Source organism: Agaricus bisporus (assembly GCF_000300575.1).
Source record: "Agaricus bisporus var. bisporus H97 unplaced genomic scaffold AGABI2scaffold_9, whole genome shotgun sequence".
Classification (NCBI taxonomy): domain Eukaryota; kingdom Fungi; phylum Basidiomycota; class Agaricomycetes; order Agaricales; family Agaricaceae; genus Agaricus; species Agaricus bisporus.
This window is the reverse complement of record NW_006267372.1, coordinates 490664-509304: the sequence shown is the minus strand read 5'-3', so window position 1 is coordinate 509304 and position 18641 is coordinate 490664. Positions and strand designations below refer to the sequence as shown.

General features: G+C 45.6%; 8 protein-coding genes across 8 annotated transcripts; 3 read left to right on the top strand and 5 right to left on the bottom strand.

Annotated features, from left to right (window-relative positions):
* Positions 1–219: 219 nt before the first annotated feature.
* Positions 220–2172, bottom strand: AGABI2DRAFT_208693 (glycosyltransferase family 4 protein; the record flags this gene model as incomplete). The annotated part of the gene is made up of 9 exons (XM_006463722.1): positions 2083–2172; positions 1940–2030; positions 1513–1880; positions 1316–1464; positions 1152–1259; positions 981–1087; positions 756–924; positions 448–628; positions 220–400 (listed from the first exon to the last, which is right to left on the bottom strand). Exons 1-9 carry the CDS (start codon positions 2100–2102, stop codon positions 220–222), a joined length of 1374 nt encoding a protein of 457 aa, XP_006463785.1. The 5' UTR covers positions 2103–2172.
* Positions 2173–2597: 425 nt separating this feature from the next.
* On the top strand, positions 2598–4118 carry AGABI2DRAFT_152855 (hypothetical protein; the record flags this gene model as incomplete). Its single annotated transcript, XM_006463721.1, has 4 exons — positions 2598–2948; positions 2999–3628; positions 3676–4028; positions 4049–4118. 4 exons carry the CDS (start codon positions 2598–2600, stop codon positions 4116–4118), a joined length of 1404 nt encoding a protein of 467 aa, XP_006463784.1.
* A 1191-nt stretch (positions 4119–5309) lies between these two features.
* Positions 5310–7968, bottom strand: AGABI2DRAFT_74833 (hypothetical protein; the record flags this gene model as incomplete). The annotated part of the gene is made up of 4 exons (XM_006463720.1): positions 5310–5940; positions 5989–6727; positions 6956–7473; positions 7640–7968. The coding sequence occupies 4 exons, from the start codon at positions 7966–7968 to the stop codon at positions 5310–5312; spliced, it is 2217 nt and encodes a 738-aa protein (XP_006463783.1).
* Positions 7969–8547: 579 nt separating this feature from the next.
* AGABI2DRAFT_120588 (hypothetical protein) lies at positions 8548–10235 on the bottom strand (the record flags this gene model as incomplete). The annotated part of the gene is made up of 2 exons (XM_006463719.1): positions 8548–9906; positions 9972–10235. The coding sequence occupies 2 exons, from the start codon at positions 10233–10235 to the stop codon at positions 8548–8550; spliced, it is 1623 nt and encodes a 540-aa protein (XP_006463782.1).
* Positions 10236–10413: 178 nt separating this feature from the next.
* Positions 10414–12081, bottom strand: AGABI2DRAFT_120587 (hypothetical protein; the record flags this gene model as incomplete). Its single annotated transcript, XM_006463718.1, has 1 exon — positions 10414–12081. The coding sequence occupies one exon, from the start codon at positions 12079–12081 to the stop codon at positions 10414–10416; it is 1668 nt and encodes a 555-aa protein (XP_006463781.1).
* A 683-nt stretch (positions 12082–12764) lies between these two features.
* AGABI2DRAFT_208690 (hypothetical protein) lies at positions 12765–15033 on the top strand (the record flags this gene model as incomplete). The annotated part of the gene is made up of 11 exons (XM_006463717.1): positions 12765–13318; positions 13367–13474; positions 13529–13654; positions 13709–13884; positions 13954–14344; positions 14426–14458; positions 14515–14575; positions 14625–14671; positions 14732–14804; positions 14863–14874; positions 14936–15033. The coding sequence occupies exons 1-11, from the start codon at positions 12827–12829 to the stop codon at positions 15031–15033; spliced, it is 1617 nt and encodes a 538-aa protein (XP_006463780.1). The 5' UTR covers positions 12765–12826.
* A 134-nt stretch (positions 15034–15167) lies between these two features.
* AGABI2DRAFT_187264 (hypothetical protein) lies at positions 15168–16239 on the bottom strand. The gene is made up of 3 exons (XM_006463716.1): positions 15682–16239; positions 15481–15613; positions 15168–15428 (listed from the first exon to the last, which is right to left on the bottom strand). Exons 1-3 carry the CDS (start codon positions 16234–16236, stop codon positions 15223–15225), a joined length of 894 nt encoding a protein of 297 aa, XP_006463779.1. The 5' UTR covers positions 16237–16239; the 3' UTR covers positions 15168–15222.
* A 320-nt stretch (positions 16240–16559) lies between these two features.
* Positions 16560–18096, top strand: AGABI2DRAFT_120584 (hypothetical protein; the record flags this gene model as incomplete). Its single annotated transcript, XM_006463715.1, has 4 exons — positions 16560–16652; positions 16699–17158; positions 17205–17491; positions 17551–18096. The coding sequence occupies 4 exons, from the start codon at positions 16560–16562 to the stop codon at positions 18094–18096; spliced, it is 1386 nt and encodes a 461-aa protein (XP_006463778.1).
* Between the last annotated feature and the right edge of the window lie 545 nt (positions 18097–18641).

The window sequence follows — 18641 nt, the reverse complement described above, 5'->3', positions numbered from 1 at the left end:
TTCAATCGATATCCCATATTCGGGAATCTACTTTTCTGAGCGACAAATCTGGCCTGTGACTTCGTGAGGCAGCTCAGGGCTTCGGTGTTCATGGATTTCAGTCAATGACACATAACAAATCAAAAAGCGAAAGTACGATTGATGAATTCATGAAACAAAGTTTTCGAGGCTACGGTTATTACATCGCAACCAAAGAAGAAAAATGCCCCATTCTATTCATTAACTCTCCCTACTATACGACAGGGACTGAAGCTGGGTAAGTGCATCATCATCCCAATGATGTTCTACGTAATCCAGGTCCTCTCTTGGATAAAACCATTCCAACACCAAGAAGAATATGCAATCAACTAACAGGATTATCGTATATATGGGTCCTACACAAGGACCTAAATCCATTGTCCTAATGGAAATTAATTTTCCGCCACGACACAAACCATCTCGACGTACCTTTGAATGCGTTCCACCAATCCCATTTGAGGCGACTGAACGACGGCGGTGTATACTTTTTCAGTCCTTGCGGCAACCAAGCGCCAATCATAAAAAGTTTTTAGGCGTTCGTGTGCTTTCATCGGGTCATGTTTTCCTGCTGCGACCAGTGTAATGGCTTCTGAGATAGCACGGTAGACGTCTGTCAGGAAGAAAAGAAAAAAATTTCGCTAAATCAGTTTTCGTAGTCCCATGCTCATGGGTCCCGTAACTCATGAAGCTATATTGATGCAATACAGTCTTATATGAGAAAGGGACCATATACATACCATCTGCATCTGGCTCAGCAAAACTGATCATGTCTTGTGGTAAAATTTCTGGTACTCCTCCGACCCGAGTAGATACGACGTATAAACCGGCACAGGCAGCTTCGAGAATGGCTATGCCAAATGATTCTGTCAAGGATGTGTTCATGAATATTGTACCGCGGGACAAGACCTATTGCTCAGAATTTTGAGTTAAGTTGAGAAGTGAATTTCGATGGGTTTACTCACCGAAAGGACATCACTATGACGTATTGCGCCTAGTAATTCGACACGATCTTGCAATAAATGTTTTTCGCGCATCTGGAGAAGATCAATCAACTTGGGACCATCACCGCCTATCGTTTTGTTAGACTTTCTGTGAACTCAAGATTTCCATCGTTTGGCGGGAAGGCGACGTACCAACGACGAATCTTACATTGGGAAATGCGGCGCAAATACGAGGAGCAGTTGCTACAAGTAAGTCGATACCTTTTCGATAGGCGAGCCTGGAGATAACGACAATAGTGACTGAAAATGAATATTAGTCATTCATATCCCCTATCGTAAGGCGCGGATAAATGCACTGAATTCGCTAGGCTCTGGCGGGCGTGGCTTGAATTGCTCCGCGACGAGCGCATTAGGGATTACGTAAACACTTCGTCGAACAGAGAGCTTGGTAGAATCGTTTTGGTCTTTCTCGAATAGTTGCCCTCGTAGAACAGTATTTTCCCGCCTGTATATACTATTTAGCTGATGCAATACGCAATGAGCGAGTACGAACCCGGTATGTGAGACACAGATGACCGCATCCACGTTTTTGAGAGTAGCGACAAGAAGTTTGTTGGTCAAAATACTTGCCGCATCTTCGAAGCCGAAGAGACTGTGATCAGTGAAGACTGTCCGAATACCCATGAGGTGCGAATGTAGAATGCCTTCATGTCCAATCGAGGATAAGCTGGCATGAGCATGAATTAAGTGTATGTGTTCGCGTAAGAGGATGGTTCTAAGATACGGTAGTGAAGTGAAGAAATTTGGGAGTGTGGCCGAGGATGCAATGGGTATAAAGGGTATATAGTAGACTTTGAGAGATGGAAGAAGCCAGCGAATACCGACGCGGTCTGGTTTATGTGCGTGGGTTATCACTATAACCTTTGTGTAGGTCCACCTCAGATATGCGAACTTTTGTCCTAAATGAGTGCAAAACGTACCTTGTGACCACGTCTTATCAACTCCGTACTTAGCATGTAAATGTGGTTCTCTACACCTCCAACATTGGGATGAAAGAAGTCCGATATCATACTGACAGTCTCCATGTAAGCTACACGTCATTGTAAAAAAGGTTGGCACGTACGCAATTGCAAGCCTCTCCATGTCCCATAATTTAAGAATTTAAAAGGGCGAGGTATGGAGTCGGTGTCCCAGGACTTTTGTAGTTAACAAAACATGAGATCAATGATCAATGTCATGACGGAAAAGTTGTGACCACCAATAAGGTAAGTCGGCGAAATCAGGTGACGAACACTTGCACATTGGGTGCGCTACTGTTTACGCGTTCACGTTTATCTTATCTGCGTATCGTATGTAAAACTTGAATATTATTATTTTTAAAGTGCTATCGGGCTGTTCAAAGTTCAGGCTCCTACCCAGCTCGCTCACGTGCGTTCGATCCTTAGAGGACCTGACCAAACACGAACAAAGTAAGGGTTTGCTCACGCAGTGAGCGGCTGGCACCATATGTGATTCGGCCATCACCGACGATTAAAATAGGACTGAAGATCCAAATTGAGAGCATATGTAATTCATTAATTAAGCTAATTAGACTAATTAGTCGCGTCACGCTAAATCAACCTATCCTCGATATTAAGTATGCCCGCCGTACATTCACGCGCCGAATCCTCCCAATCCCCTTGGACGACAACACATATAGTCAACCTGGTACAACGAAGACTGCAAAAACGGCCTTGTTGGTATCAGATCGAAGCCGCAAAAGCGTTTTATGCAGGCCGGGATGTTATAGGTTGTGCGCCGACGGGAGCAGGGAAAACCCTCTCCTTCTGGATGCCCCTGCTAATGGCCCAAGAAGATGGCCTGAAGAAGATCCTTTTCGTCGTCAGTCCCCTCAACGTTCTTGCAAAACAGAACGTCGATACTCTTGTCGAAGCCGGCATTTCGGCTATAGCCATTGCAGCCGAGAATGCGACATCTGCTACGTTTAAGGTGAGCTCTCTCTTTGGAAAAGCTAGTCAAACATACCAAAAAGAAACCAGGACGTTGAAAGGGGAAAATATGAGGTTGTTGTCACCAATCCAGAGATACTGGTGACAAGCGACGAGCTCAAGGACCTCTGGAAGAGGCCGTCTTTCACTCGTCGTCTCCTTGGTTTTGTGTTTGATGAAGGCCACTGTATAAGTCAGTGGGGTCGTTTCCGCAAGCACTATCTGGCAGTCGGAATTATACGCTACCTTATTCCCGAGCCCGTTCCCTTCTATGTCGCCTCTGCCACTCTTCCTCCTCCTACTATAACTGAAATCCGCCGCCTCCTGCACATAAACTCAGATAATTTGACGCCGATTCTATGCTCGAATGATCGACCAGACGTCACACTGGTCGTTCGCGAATTAACTTGCTCCTCGTCGTCATATCAAGACCTTGGTTTTCTGATCCCATATAACTGGCAGGACGGCATGGAGAAACCCAAGAAATTCCTGGTTTTCTTCGATGACATCAAGGAGACGGAGGAAGCCACAGAGTTTTTCTACCAACGGCTCCTGCAAGAAAACCATCTGAAGGTCGCTTGGTTTCATTCGACAATGAGCCAGGAATATCGCGAGGAGATGGCCGCGCACTTTCGAAGAAGGGATTTATGGGGCCTATTCTGTATGGATGCCTTTGGTCTCGTAAGTTATCAATTTAATTCCATCAAATAATACTCACCGAAGTCCAGGGAATGGATATCGGGGACATGGATGTAGTGGTTCAATACAAGGTTACCTGCGACCTTTGTACTCTATGGCAGCGGTTTGGCCGTGCAGCCAGGTCCCCGGGCAGACAAGGCTTTGGTATCCTACTGGTCGAAAAAAAAGATACTAGTCAAGGGAGAAAGTCAGCAGGCTCTAAACGGAAGCAAGGAGACTTACAAAGTGGTCGTCGACAACGACCACGGCTTCAAGTTCAACCACCAGCCATCAACAATCACGGGGAAGTGATGGAAGTTGACCATGAGGCTTCTGATCACACGTCAACATCGACTTCCCTTGATCATGATCACGCCACATGGTCTTCTGAATGCCGAAGACGGTATGCCAAGCCCGAAATAGCACCGGAGGATCCGACGAATACACGGAAAGGAAAAGCACCTGGCCTTCAACCCGGTACTGCGATGGATGATTATGTTAATCTTCCATCGTACGTTTCCTGTCGACGTCTGGTTCCTCAGCTATACTTTGCCAATGATAAACAAAGTAAGTCTTTCTTCAGTCCGTTGCCCAGTTGTCTTACTGTAAGGCTGTAGTAACCGACGGCCATCACCGCTGCGACCCTGCAGCAATTGAAGGATGCCAGCGATGCCGACTACGAGAAGCTCGCTTTTGTTGCGACCGGTGTAACAAGGACGCATTTCTTGAATTCGACATACCTACTCCAAAGAAGATTTCTTCCACTCGAAGATCAATTATCTCCACGACCTACAAACAAAATCCTCAGTGTTCCACTGTTAGGGAGGCAATCCACAAGTGGCGAGATGTTCAAGCTATCAAGCATCTTGGGGCAGGGGTAGTTCGTCGACGGCTTGGAGCTCAGCTGCTCATGTCAGAAGATATTGTTGATCGAATTATAGCATGTTGGACGTTTGGTAAACTCCCAGAGGTTTGTTCGCTGCTTAAAGAAACGACTTGGGCCAAGGAATGGGTCATGCTATGTGGCTCGTCGTTGTTGCAACTACTTAAAACTTTTTCTCCCTTCAAGAACGACGAATTGCCTGGGGCCTCAACCCTCTATTCCATTGACACTTCGGTCACGATTAGCGTCGATATCTCAATGGGTAGCGCTGATATCCCGGTCCCGAGTAGCAATGACATTACCGCTATCCCGGTCCCAAGTAGCGTCGTCCTTACCTCAGTCCCTAGCACCGATGCCAAGGTCAACCTCAACCCTTCCAATCCCCTCTCTCAACAACGTCCCAAGCGCGCCCCGAACCGGTGTCGGCAATGTAGACAAGTCGGCCACAATCGTAAGTACTTAAAATCATCTTTTATTTCGGATTTTTATGACTGAGTTATCAGAACGATCGTGTCAAATGTCCAAGACGGTAAAACAGGAACTAATTGCTTCTCTAGATCAAGAAAATGCCTCTGAGGGTTCGCGAACCAATCTCCTTGCCCGTAGCTCTTCAGCAGCTGTTCCCGGGGCGGAATTGTCTGTTTCTACTGACTCTACGACAGTAGCACCTACTCCGCCGAAACTGCCGCCCATATATCAACATCTTTATCAGCTCGATTCGTACCAGCAGTACTTCAATTGGAATTCCTATGCTGCAACGGTTCACCCTCTCCAAGGACAACCTCCTCGCGAACACGACCCCTATCCGAAAATCTCGTCGACAAATAAGCTGCCATCATCGTCAACCGTCTCCGTCTCTTCTACTATCTCGGGCTCTTCTATTGTCTCAGGCTCTGTGTTTTCTATTGGTGTTTGTCCTTCCTCCGTGTCTCTCTCGTAATTTCTGCCGCCCCTCTGCATGTTATCAAATCCGATGTTTGACTGCTCTGCCTCGGCTCTCAACTGCTCCTGTTTTTCCCTCTTGGCAATCAACTTGGCTCGGGCTTGCTCTGTTGTTATCATCAGCTTCGTCATACCGACTTGTATAGTGTCCATCAAAACGTGTTCTGCATTTCGACCCATAATAAATTCGTTTGCTTGTTGTTTCTCCATATATCGCTGCAGCTTCGCGAATGTGACTTTCATTTTCGGCGGTGAATGTCTACTAGTCCTGTGAGTCAAGCAGAACATCTGCTCGAATTGTCCTCGAATATCTTTGTACACCTCAATCAAAGGCGAGGCAGCAATCATTCGATCCACCGTATGATTTGAACCTGAGCCGCCGAAAATCTGTTTGATATAAAGGTTATTATGTTCTATAACCCAGTCGATTCCTCGAAAGTGATCTTTGCGACCGGTAGGGTTCACAAGGGAGTTCATTCGGATCGCATTTCTATAAGTAGTGTGAGTACTAGCTTGAAAAAAAATGGATTATACTGACGCTAATGGTTTCGGATATAGGACATACATGTTCTCGAGATAATGAAGGATTTCTTGTGCATATTTTGTCTTACCGCATCCCATGAAATAAAAGATCCATTCTGTGAGGCATGCATCGAGTCGTCCCATATCCCCGTGATTCATGGAGTAAATCGTTTCCTCGTAGAGAAGGAAATCTTTGTGGTAAGCTCTGGTAATTTCAAAAAGTTTGTCGCGCTGACTATCATCCTTTCGAGTGTCGCATGACATATCCGGTGTTGGAATAAAGACGTCTGTGAGCGCAACAGCAATTTCAACAAGCTCTTCCCAATTGGGATTTGATTTAACCCATTCCTCGAGTGACGAAACCTCGGGGTGACGACGACACACCTCCACGCGCCAAGCATCAAGCCGAAGAACAATCCCGATATGCACTATGACCTCGTGAAGCTGGCGAAAGGTAGGATTTGTGTGGATTTTGTGCTTTTCCAGAGGACGAATCTGTATGACATATTTGATTAGGCTAGTAGGATCCTTGTCCGCATCCGTGGATTTGATATGTCGCCTCCATATGGCATCTGCACATGCCATGCGTGCATGAAACCATCCGTGACAATAGATCTGTGGTTGGAACCTTTTGACTGGACTCACGTCGTTGATTCTGGAGGCTTGGAGACTGTGAATATGTTGCCCGGTTAAAAGATCACCGAAGACAGGGATAACAAAGTTTCCAGGGTTGACTGGATTGCGAGTCGAAGATGCTTGGCCACGATCTTGTTCATTACTGGTGTTATTGGTGGAGCGGGGGGGATCTTCTCCGACATTAGATTGACGAAAGAATTCCTCCATGACTGTGGCATTCTTCGCTGGTGTACTTGGACCTGTTTTCGATGCACGAAGAGGCACTTGCTTGATTTTCGTAAGAGGTATGCAGTCAACTTCTTCTGGCTCTCCCAATTGACCTTTGAATACAGAAAAGCCGGGGGGACCATAGGTGATAAGGTCGAATAAAAACTTCCAAGAGTTAAAACGATCTTGAATTGATCGTCCCTGGTTGTCGAGATTGTTATATTTAGGTGGAAGGCTAGTCATTAATTCAACTATCGTCGGGGGAAGAGGAGGATCGATAGCGAGTTCCTGAATGTAGTCTGAAAATTGCAGATCTTCTCTTGTAGTCATCGGGTGTAAAGGAAACATGGAAGCGGTGGTCAAGTGGACGAGGGTGTCTGTCGTCGTGCTCTCCACAGTTGGAGTAGAATGAACAAGGTCGACGTCCAAATTATCATAGGCATACGACGTCATGAGGGTAGCTCCAACGCGTTGGATTTCACGGTAAGCCTCTCTTGATAGAGTTTTAATTGCACGATTAATAGTGGTGACAGAAATTGAGACACCGAGGTGGGACAGAAAATTTCGAGTTTGTTCAGGGACGTTGGACGACTGGAGAAAGACCCCAACCAATGCTTGCATAGAATTGCATCGCTGGTTAGTCGCCTGCATCATGATGCTGATGCAAGTAACTCGTTTCTAGTCAAAATATGGTAAGCAATACGAAGATCGACTTCTCGAGGTTGAAACTTACGATACGCAGTAGTGAGAGCCGCTGTTTCTCAAGCTGCTCCTCGATATCTTCCGGTTCGTCTTCATCATCCTCTATGATTCCCAAACTAAACTCGTTTTCATTATCATTATCTGAAATGTTCTTCCGTTTCCTTTGTTTGTTTGAGAGACCGTGAGTCTTCCTCTCTCTCTCTCGGTGTTCGCATTCTCTCTCTCGATGGCGAGCGTGTGTAGGATCTGCTTCCAATAATGTTCCTACCAACTCCCAAACATCCGGTGCATGGGTCTCCATGCCTTGGGCTATCTTTTCAATAGTACATTCCTGCATCTTCTCAGCTGTTATCGATCCCGCATTGAAATGAAATCCTTTGTCAGGCTTTGTAAGGTCTCGTAGCTGTGAAGTGAGACCCTCGGTATATTGTTTTTTCGTCCACTGCTTCATAATCTCGCGACTTTGTTCATGGTGCGCTAGCCATCCGAGCAAGCGTGGTAAGTCTTCAAGAAATTTGTCAACATACTGTGAATCAGCCACCCCTGGTTCAAGCAATGAGCGACGGATTAGATTCTCGAGGGGGATGTTATTTGTTTCGAGAGTACTGATCACACTGTAGAATGCATTCGGAGTATGGTTTGGGGGAGGAAGGAGCATTCTGATGGGGAAAAAGTGGCCTGATTACTGTACTACATATATACATTAATCTTCGAAGCCAGCAGGATGCGGAACTCATCAACGAAGCACTTCGCGAGCATGAGCTTCAACTACGTTCACCTATTTTGGCAGTGTTACGGTCACATTATGTGTAATCAGGTTAAGTACTATTATATAATCGTATATCTGCTAAGTCTCGCGCGGGAATCCATCACGGTGATGGCCGAATGACAAGTGGTGCCAGCCGCTCACAAAGTGAGCACACCTCTTAACGAGGTGTTTGGCCCTATTTGCCAAACGTGCGTGACTTTGTCGAGCGCTGGGTAGGAGCCTGTTCAAAGTTACAAAAATGAATTTAAAGAAGCTCTTTATTTATAATACCTCATAGTCGCCTCGTTTCACAGCACGTCCCTTAGAGACCGGTTTCTTCTGCCCAATACGTAGAGCTCGCCTACGAGCCTGCATTGCAATCGTACTATGAAATGCGCTCAAGAGCTTCTCCACTTCGGTTAGATATCCTCGTTGAGATTCTTCGGAGCCGTAAATCCTGTCAATAAGCGGGAATAAAGATAACATACTCCTCGCGAGGTCAATTTTCCCATCTAAACTAGATGGTGCGTCGCCGAACTTCGTGATCGTTATCTCCTTCAATGGACAATCGGCAACTGGTGCGAGTACCGGCAGTTGATCTTGAAGGCCTACCAGATTCAAAGGGAGGGCTACTTCGGAAAGACGCGAAAGGTGAGAGAGTTCGGCAAGAACAGCTGCGCAGAAGAACATCCCATAGTCATTGAGGATCATGAAACTGCGAAGTCTTGGCCAAGACCTAACGAGACCAGGAATATTGATGTCGTTAATACAATGAGGGACACCATTAATGCGAAAAGACGTCATGATCTCTCGGGAAGTGAGCGACGAAATATCTTGCATCAACAATTGAGGAATGCTGCCAGAACTAGAAGTAGCATCGAGGGAGAAGCTATGCATCTGGGGAAAATTGGCCGTCGCTCGATCGCAAAGGGTCTTCCAGATTAAGCCATCTGCATTGACCACCGAAATGTCGAGGGAAGTCAATGTAGGTGATTTAATACCATCGAGCAAAAACTCCAGTAAGTCACCCGCATGCCCTGTGATACAGAGACTGCGTAATAGAGGAGCAACTGGAGAAGGTTTGCTTGGGGAGTCCTGGTTGCGAAGAGGGAAGACTCGGAGGTCAATCCTCAGATCCTTGAGGCTACCAAGAGCATCGAATATATCGGCAATGACAGCGGGAGCTTGAGTGTAACGTTCAATGGCCTGATTTCCGAAATTCAATGTCAAAATGTCCAGCTGATCAAAAAGCAGGCATTGCTGGAGAAGTTCGGCGAATGGATGCCCATGATACTCTATGCAAGTCAATGCCAACGACCGGGAGCGGGAGATCGAATGAAGAGTTATGATGCCCGCCGCATGTGCCGAGGATGCGGCATGATATGAAATAGACCTCAAGGCAGGCGAAAGCAAGGTTGCTATGGGATACAGCCATGTACTTATATCGGCTGCTTTGGAAAGATCGAGATAGAGGGACTCTATCTTCGACAATAATGGATTGATCCCGAGGGCCACGGCAAGGATGGACCACACTCGCAATTCTTTCAAAGATCCGACTTTAATTCGCAAATGACGTATTCGCGAGAGGTAATTGCAAGCCCGTACTTGTATTTTCTCTGAGGTCAGAGGCTGTCTTAGCACCTGTTTGAAGCTCCGGGTCAACTCTTTGATCTACGACTGATTTCGGAAGACAGCGCGCCACATACCCAATGACCTCCTTGATCATCCTGGAAACTGACCACTTCTGCTTCCGAGTTGAGTACCTTCGTAACGGGTTCCAGTGAAGTCATAGTATGCCACAGAAGGTCTAGAGCAGGAGCGGTGAGAGATGGGGACACCAAAGCGATCTGAAGCAAGGCATTTTGTTTCTGTTTGACCTCGGAATCGGAGTCATGTGTGGTAGATATCTTGAAATACTCCATGATCTCCGTCCAAACGTCCAGGTTGCCGATAGTATCATACATGGACATCATGATAATGCGAAGAGAGTGTGAGTGCAAGTAAGACAATCCCCGCATCGTTTTGTCTCTGCAGGCCGGAGATTGCCGCGAGCTCCACCGCGCCATCGAACTACTTCAATACTTACAACTTGTGATCTTAACACAACGTGAGTTAGATCTATGTACATAATTCGGCCACTATTATGTATTATGCAGTCTCTTCTTTTGTCCTCGATCGCCTCTTTGAAGTTCTCCACAGATATGTCACAATGGAACTACGGAATGAACGGAATAGCTCGTCCAACTCCATGATGTAGGTCTTATGGGATGAGGAAGATGAGTGAGTGATAATCCTTTCAAGCAACGGAAATAGCATCTGAAGATTTTTTGCTACTTTGATCTTTCTCTCCAAAGATAATGATGGTGACACCTTGAGATCGGTGATGGTGAGTTCTGTTACGCGATTGTGTGCGAGGGGAGTCGTTATAGAGAGTTCATCCTCGAGGAACGTTATATCAAGTGGAAGCTTGATGGTACGTAGATGAACTGCTTGAGAGAGGTGAATCAGGAGAGATGCAGAAACATATGTGGTATAGTCATCGGTTATTGAGAGAGTCTGCAGATCCGGCCAGGAGTTCAGTAATTCGTATATAGTTGCCTCGGTGAAGCAATGAGATATGCCATGGAGTTCCAAAGATAGCATCGTTGGCTTTGAAATGAGAGAAGACAGGTCATCCGGCAGCATTTTCTGAAATGGTGTGGGATTGTCTCGGCGGAAACTGAGCGAATGCACTTGGGGATAACTAGCCGCGACATTGTCGCATGCCACTTTCCAAGCGAGATTAGGTGGTTCAAGCATAGTGACCGTGAGTGACTGCAGAGACGATGATTTTATATTTCCCGAAAGGAACTCTCCAATGTCAGGTGAATTTCCAGTGATAGAAAGCGCCTGAAGGAGAGGTGATAAAGTGATCGCTGCGTTCATACGTGGAAATAGCCTGAGGTCGATCTCCAAGTCTACGAGATTTCGAAATTGCTCGAAAAAAAAGGCGATCGAAAATTTACGCATCACCCCTTGAACAGGGAGCCTGGGACCGCTTGGCTCATGGATGAGTTTTAGTACCTCCAAATTCGGAAACAACCGGCAAGTTTTAAGGATGAACCGGTAAAGTGGGCCGCGATACACGATACGACGTAGTGCCAAAGCTCGCAAATGAAACATAGACTGAAGCGTCGTGATTCCCTGGTTGTGAACCAATGTTGCAGCAGTGTACGAGATAGATGTCAATGAAGGTGAAACCAAATTTCCTATAGCATACGTCCACGCCGTCCCAACACCATCCAATTGGCACAAGTCGAGATCGAGGGACTTTAATCTGGGTAGTAATGGGTTGACGCCGAGAGCCATGCTAAGAATTGACACTACCCCCATTTCCTTCGAAGGACCAACTGTGAGGCGCAAATGATGGATACATGACAGGTACCTATCAGCGCGTCTACGAACTTGATCGGAAATGGTGGGATATGTCAATGTCTGTTCGGAGCTCGAGTCAGTACGCAAACTAAGAGTGTAGGTGGATTCAGTGAGACATACCCAGTACCCTCCTTGAGTTGCTGAAAAATCAAAAATGGAAAACAAGGTGAAAAGTTCTGAGTTGACGTTGATCATCTGAGTGACGGGCACGAGCGATGTCATGCTTTGCCATAGGAGATCCAGCGCTGGTGAGGTAAGAGATGGTGAAAGAAGAGCGATCCGAAGAAGACACTTTCGTTTCTCCTTGGCTTCCAAATCAGAATCGAGTTGCAAAGATATTCTGAAGTATTGAAGGATATTCGCCCAGATATCCAAATTTTCGAGTGCATCTTGAACGGACATGGTTAGGCGGAACAGTCACAGTTCGTCACCCTTAAATCCATATCTGTTGGGCGCTTGAATGTGAGAATTTTGCCTTGAAATGTACAGAAGGGATTCTGAGGCGCATCGTGGCGAAGGAGCTCACCTAGGATGTTTTGATTAGTGTACGCCAATGATGCTTAAGTGCTTAACGTGACCGATTTGATCAGAAATATTAGCCGGTTCATCCCGAGGGTAGCGTCAAAAGACGCCCTCCCTCGTATGTCCCAGCTTTGCCATTATATGTTACATCAATTCACTACACTGACTCTGCAAAAGCGTAACCAGATCATGCTTTTACATATGTTACGGCATCGCACAAGACTCACATGCACTGACCCCGTTAACAGCTTGGCATCATGTTCTGCTATCAACTTCCATTCGACATGAGGCAATCTACGTTCGCGAGACACCCCCAGGCTATTCTCATACTTCCAGCGTTGACAACATATATTATCCGAATGGGAAATCCACCCTTCAGTTAACAGATGATGTCACGACGGCGAAAACGGTGTATGCGATCCCCAACTTTCAACCACACAGTTGTGCACATTGCATCTGAGGTGGTGAGACTTTGTGCCTGAAGTTATTCAGGACGCTGATATTTTTGCTACTGATGGCAGTCATGCTGAACGTCAAGAAATCTGACTATGTTTGTACATGGGATTAGAAGGCTGATAATATCTCCCACAGGACAACTATTCACGAGCTGCTTCTAACCCTGGTTATGCCCTTTCTCCGACGTTGCCTGACACTGGGAGTGCTAGCATCACTATTCTCTGCTGCCTTCTTGGGTTTATTTTTTCTAGATTTCGACCTACCTACGCAACTGCATGGATTCAAAGTCGCAGCATCCAACAAATTTAAATTGACATCTGGGAATGTATTGGTTGAAGAGAACGTCAATTCTCATATACCATCTGCAGAGAAATCATCAAGCAACTCTCCCGACGATGGAGTCGAAAGAAGCCCTATCGTTGATTCATCTGATTCATTCCACTCGACTACCAACAACACACGTCTAACATCCTCTCTCGAAACCACCATTCCAAACGGTGCGACCACACACGGTTTTACCATTTTCGATAACCTCGTCGTACACAACAGCATATTCTACATCGTAACCCATAACAGGAGTGCTTTCCCCGAGAAGAAGGAGCACATCGTCGACAAACCGTGGGACGACAAGCAGCCTGTAGAACGAGAGCCGAATGCAGAGGTAAAAAAAATTCTGCATTTTGTAAAACCTTATCAAAATATGTAACAGGATTTTCAATTTATTACTCCCGATGAACTCGTAGGTCTTTTAGGCGATTCTGCTATACGGATAGATGGCTTTAGTTGGATCATGTATGATGTGCCTCAATTCATGGGTGTGAGTACTTACTTTTTTGAAAAATAAAATAAAACGTTCAATAAACACGTAAAGCACTATTATCATTGGTGGGGGGAAATCATACTCGGAGGCTGGCGTGTCTATTCACGTATCGGGCTCGACGAAAGCGGGGCTTTTCACCCAGAACTACTAGAATGGCCCAAACGTTTTCTGCTCCCAGTGAGCATTATTTATCCTCACACCTCTGTTTAGTTCACTCACCCAAACCAATAGATTGTAACTGAGGGTAAATGGCGAGATAAATCACGCCTCGTTGGACCTTTCATGCGGGCCGCATTTCCTGCCGCAGTCATTGAAGAAAGAGACCAATGGCTAGATTTCATACGATTGAATTCTACGATCGTCTTTGATAGAGCGTTAATCACGAACCGGATGTCTGCACATAAACAGTAAGCACCTTAAGCCACCCTCCTCCCTTTTGAGTATATCGTGTTTCATTCTTTTCGTTCTTTTTCTAGTCCCTTTGGTGGTCGCTGGTCGAAAATGATCGCAGGCACTCAAGAACTCAAAGTCGCCACCTTCGATCCCACATCCACTTCAGCTCCCGAACACGAAGGTTTCTGGTCTCCCATTCGTAAATTAATGACACTCAACCTCCTCGGATACATCCCCACATTCGAATCCCCAACCAATCGCACTGTCATCTCACCATCTCATGTAAAATCTTCTAAACCAGTCGTGATATATTTAAATAGACAGAAGACGGGAAGGAGATTGGATGAGGAGAGTCATGAGAGTCTGGTTGAAGCTTTGGAGGCGTTGGAGGAGGGAGGGGTTTGTGAACTTCAGATTGTGAGGATGGAGGAGATAGGATTGAGGGAACAGATTAGGTTGGTTTCGCGGAGTACAGTGAGTTTGGTTTACTTCCCTCATTTCCCATTTCTTTCTTTTCTTTTTTTGCGTGTTATGATACTCATTATCTGTGGCCAGATCATGGTCGGAGTACACGGAAATGGACTCACAGTAAGTGAACTGTCCCTATTCCTTTACACCGTTGATATCTTTTCAAAAAAAAAAAGCATCAATTATGGATGCCACCCTCCAAACGTTCAAGTGTTATCGAGATCGTCATGCCCGGCTGTACGTCCTCCCTCATCTATCCTGTGAATTCACATGGAGAGAATGACAGCATATGAATTTGATTATGAGATTGTAGCGAGGAATGTAGGGCACAAGGTAAGTATCGGTACTAGCATTTCAAACGACTGTAACTTGACTTTCATTTTCACTTGTTAGCATTATATGGTATGGAATGATACGCTTCTTACATACAAAACGGGTACATATCACAAGGTACACTATATCAATCGTTTCCAAGTCGTGTTTTTTGATACTATCAAATTTCTAGGGCATCAAATATCTACCAGGATTTCACGGAGGTATATCACATTTGTTTTATTGGCTTTTCGTATGTAAAACTCACGATGGTGATGGTGGTAGTTAACATACCTGTTTATGGCCCAGCGGTAGCGGAGAAGATTAGACACCGCCTTTTGGGTACGGAAGGTGATGATGCTGAAAAGATATATGACGAGTGACTCGGATATTTTTATGTACATTAATATAATGGAATATAGAGGATAACACCGGAGGCAGAGCAATGTGTTTGGCACTTAACCAACTCCACCTCCATGATGCGTCAAGCTCCAACCGCCTTTGACGTAGAAAAACATGATTACAACCTTTTAATTTATTCCAGTCAAAGTAATACTACATTGTGTTTTGATTTATGAAACGTCCATATCATCGCGAGCTTTAGAATCTTCAAGGGTATCATCGAGGTCACTTGGCAATTGAAACAAATCTTCTTCTGGTATATCAGCCCATTCATCTAATGCGGCTTGTCGAGCACATTCCTCGGCATAAGCTTCGAGTTCGTCGTCGTCAAAATCATCAATATTTTCTTCTGGTATTACGTTTTGTTGACGATTGTCTAGAAAGGTTAGTTGAGAGGAAAACTTTTGCGAAAAGGTAGGATAATATACCTTGTATGAGGTTTTCCCATTCATTGACGTCTTCAATATCTGGATCGAAAGATGAACCGACTTCTTGGGCGTATGATAATCGAAATTGGTGATCTATTTTCCGATCTGTTTGAAGCATAATTCGACGAAAGAGCTTTTTTTATTTAAAAAAAAATACAAACTCATAAGCCACCATTCGAACGAAGGAGAAAAAAACAATACCTCATCTCCCATGATAGCATCATCATCTTCCTCATCCTCCTCATCCATTTTATCCTCTTCTTCATCAGCATCGAATCCGTCACTACTCCGATCACTATAACCTGTATATCTCCGTTTTTTGACAGCACGGGCTCTAGCTTTCTCAACACGATCAAGACATTTTGCTTTAAGTCTCTCACGAAGTAATTGTTTTTGTGGATCTTCCGGGTGTTTGAAAGGTGAATACGTTCCAATAGAAGATGGTGTAGTCGAATTAAAACCAGGTAAACTGCGGGTAGTCCTTCCAGAAGAACCAATATGAGAAAAAGGTCGAGTGCGAGTCGTACTCGGTGTAGTCAGTCTTGTTCTTGAAGATGAAAGAGAAGGAGGTAGAGACGGGTTACGGAACAATGAGGATGTTGTTGTTGGTGTTTGGGATTTGAATTGGGAACGTCGGTGTTCGAATAGAGACTCTTTGCGACGACATGGAGAGGGAGAAACCAGAGGAGACGAGTTGAGCGGGCGATGGCTTTCTGGCCAGGTGCGGCGGGAGACGGGCGTTGTTGGTGAACTCATACTTGTGACAGCCAGACGCGTGACTGTTTAATTGGTTTCCAAGTCACACAGTGACAAGTCGCGTCGAGTCACCTGCCATGTCAGTACAGTAAACTGGCCATTGTCCGCAATGCACCGCATGAACACCATGAGATGCTGAAGTTTGAAGCTTTATATCCATGCACTCCATTTCCTAAAAGACTGACTTGGCGATTCTTCGAGGGCCGTACTGTATCATCAGGGTTCTTTCGGAGACAGCCGACGGTCTAGTTATTTCAGAAACGTTACAAACTTGCTGCAAACGGTGATCTTGTCAACAGACGGAAGAATTTCAACTAACAACGATGGAAGTCCAAAGGCTCACGTCGCTGCCCATCGAGGTCCTCTCTTGGATTCTCATGTATATAGACAGCTCAGACATATCGGCTGTCAAGAAAGTGCGTTCTGTCTCCATGATTTTTGATGGATGCTGATACATGGCAGACGTGTCAGACTTTGTGTTCTGTTACAATGACACGACAGTTTTGGTATGACCGTATTCATCGACTCTGCGAAGAACACGTTGTCGCCCCACCTGAAGAAGAACTGGAAGAGTACACTATAGCTGAACTCGAGCAGTGGAGCATGCGACGAATTCGCGCTAGGAGTACTTCCCCTGTGAAATTATACCTTCGCAGTCGAGAAGAATTTCCCCTGGTAACCGCTTACGATAATACACTATTTGTTCCAGGTGGTCGATGGCTTCTGAAAATTCGCGCCAATTCGCATGTATATTTCAGCGATTTAGACAGCAGCGATCTAGAAGAACGTCCCCTGTTAAATCCCAGAAACATTGACCCACGCACCAGCCACTGTCGAGTCTTTGGGAATTCCATATTATGGATAGACCATAAAGCACCACGATTGTCTTTCCGTTTTAAAAGCAGTCTCATTGTTGACAAAGGTGCGTCATTTGAGTATCATATACCACGGAACTTACGCTCCCTCAGAGGGTGATCTACCGTCTACCTGGGTGTATATCTGTCAAGTCAATCTCACCGGCCATGGCGCCAGTGCGACTCTCGTGGCTCAAATTATTGCCACCTTTCGAAACCCCCAGCAGATCGACTCAAAGTTTGTATCAGATGCTGTAAACGACCGCTATTTTGTTCAAGAGCGAGGGCACGAATTGTCTACCACTCCACAACTCGAGATCTTTGATTATAGACAAGCCTTGGAGCGCTTTGATTACCCCTTGATGGAATATCATATTCACCCTTTGGAAAATTATCCTTCGGTCTGTGGGCCCTCTAATCATGGCCCGTAATTTCACTCATATGGAGGACTTATGAATAGGACTTGGAATTCATCAACGAGGATGTTCTTGCCTTTTACTGTGACACAACATCTTCCTATCATATCTTCAACATCGAGTCATCAACTTCGCTCCAACATTTGCATCAAATCAAACTTCCCGAGGCTGAAATTGTCTCTTACCAGGCCCGTTGGGCACCTAAGGCAACACTAGTCACTTGTGCTGGGAAACAGTATTTCAGTGACACCAAAACACTCCACGGAGTCGTTGTGCCCCATGAACGCACTCTCCCTCCATGGACGGTCGAGCTAGGCACTATTCCAGGAGATTTTGACCTGGGCATCGACCTTGAACTTGGTATATTCAACTCGCTCATATGTCATTGGACAGATAAAATTTCGCGCGTCGTTCATGAATGGGACTACACATGCCAGTCACCAAGTGGTGGATCTACCCGTATATCAATCCTACCACCTGAGGAAGTGTATCATACAATGGAATTATTTGATTTTGATGAAGATACAGGACGCTTTCTTCACTTTGGTAATGGTAGTTTGACCGTAGCCAATATCGTTACCGCGGATTGAGGTGCTTCGCTGTCCTACCATACCTACTGATTTATATATGCAACCCATAGGATAGCCCTTATTTAGAGGTAGTGGCGAAAATATCTCTTGCCGCACGTAGTATCTTTCTATCCTAATGTAACTTGTCTAAACACTTTTCACAGCTGCTATCCTCCCAGTTCTAGCGCCCCGAATGATCTCGACCATCTCATCGTCAATCAAGGTGACCCCCATATCGCACAAATTTAATGCCCAACTTCCATACTACTGAGGACTTGTATACCGGGCCGCAGGTCGAATACACCTCAAATAATCTGGGGAAAAATGCTTGTTACTGCCCATGGAGCGGACTCTCGAGTCTTTAGACATTGGGCCGGCACTGACATACATTAAAAACAGCTTAGCTTGAGACTCGCCAAGTAATGTGTGGCCATGCCATTAGTGAAGCTGAAGCTTCAAGCTACTTCAAGCCCGAGCCAACTGAAGCCTTCTACCCGATGCGGCCCGGGGCCGAGCCGATGTCCATCAAGATTCCACATAGGTGACAATCAAATAGCGCATGAGAC

Bases quoted from the DNA above. Each gene is read 5' to 3' on its own strand.
- AGABI2DRAFT_187264 (XM_006463716.1), bottom strand. From the start codon at position 16,236: ATGAGTTCACCAACAACGCCCGTCTCCCGCCGCACCTGGCCAGAAAGC. The intron at 15,614-15,681 runs GTATTGTTTTTT...AAATAAAAAAAG, and splicing joins ATGCTATCATGGGAGATGAG to CTCTTTCGTCGAATTATGCT. The intron at 15,429-15,480 runs GTATATTATCCT...TAACCTTTCTAG, and splicing joins ATGGGAAAACCTCATACAAG to ACAATCGTCAACAAAACGTA.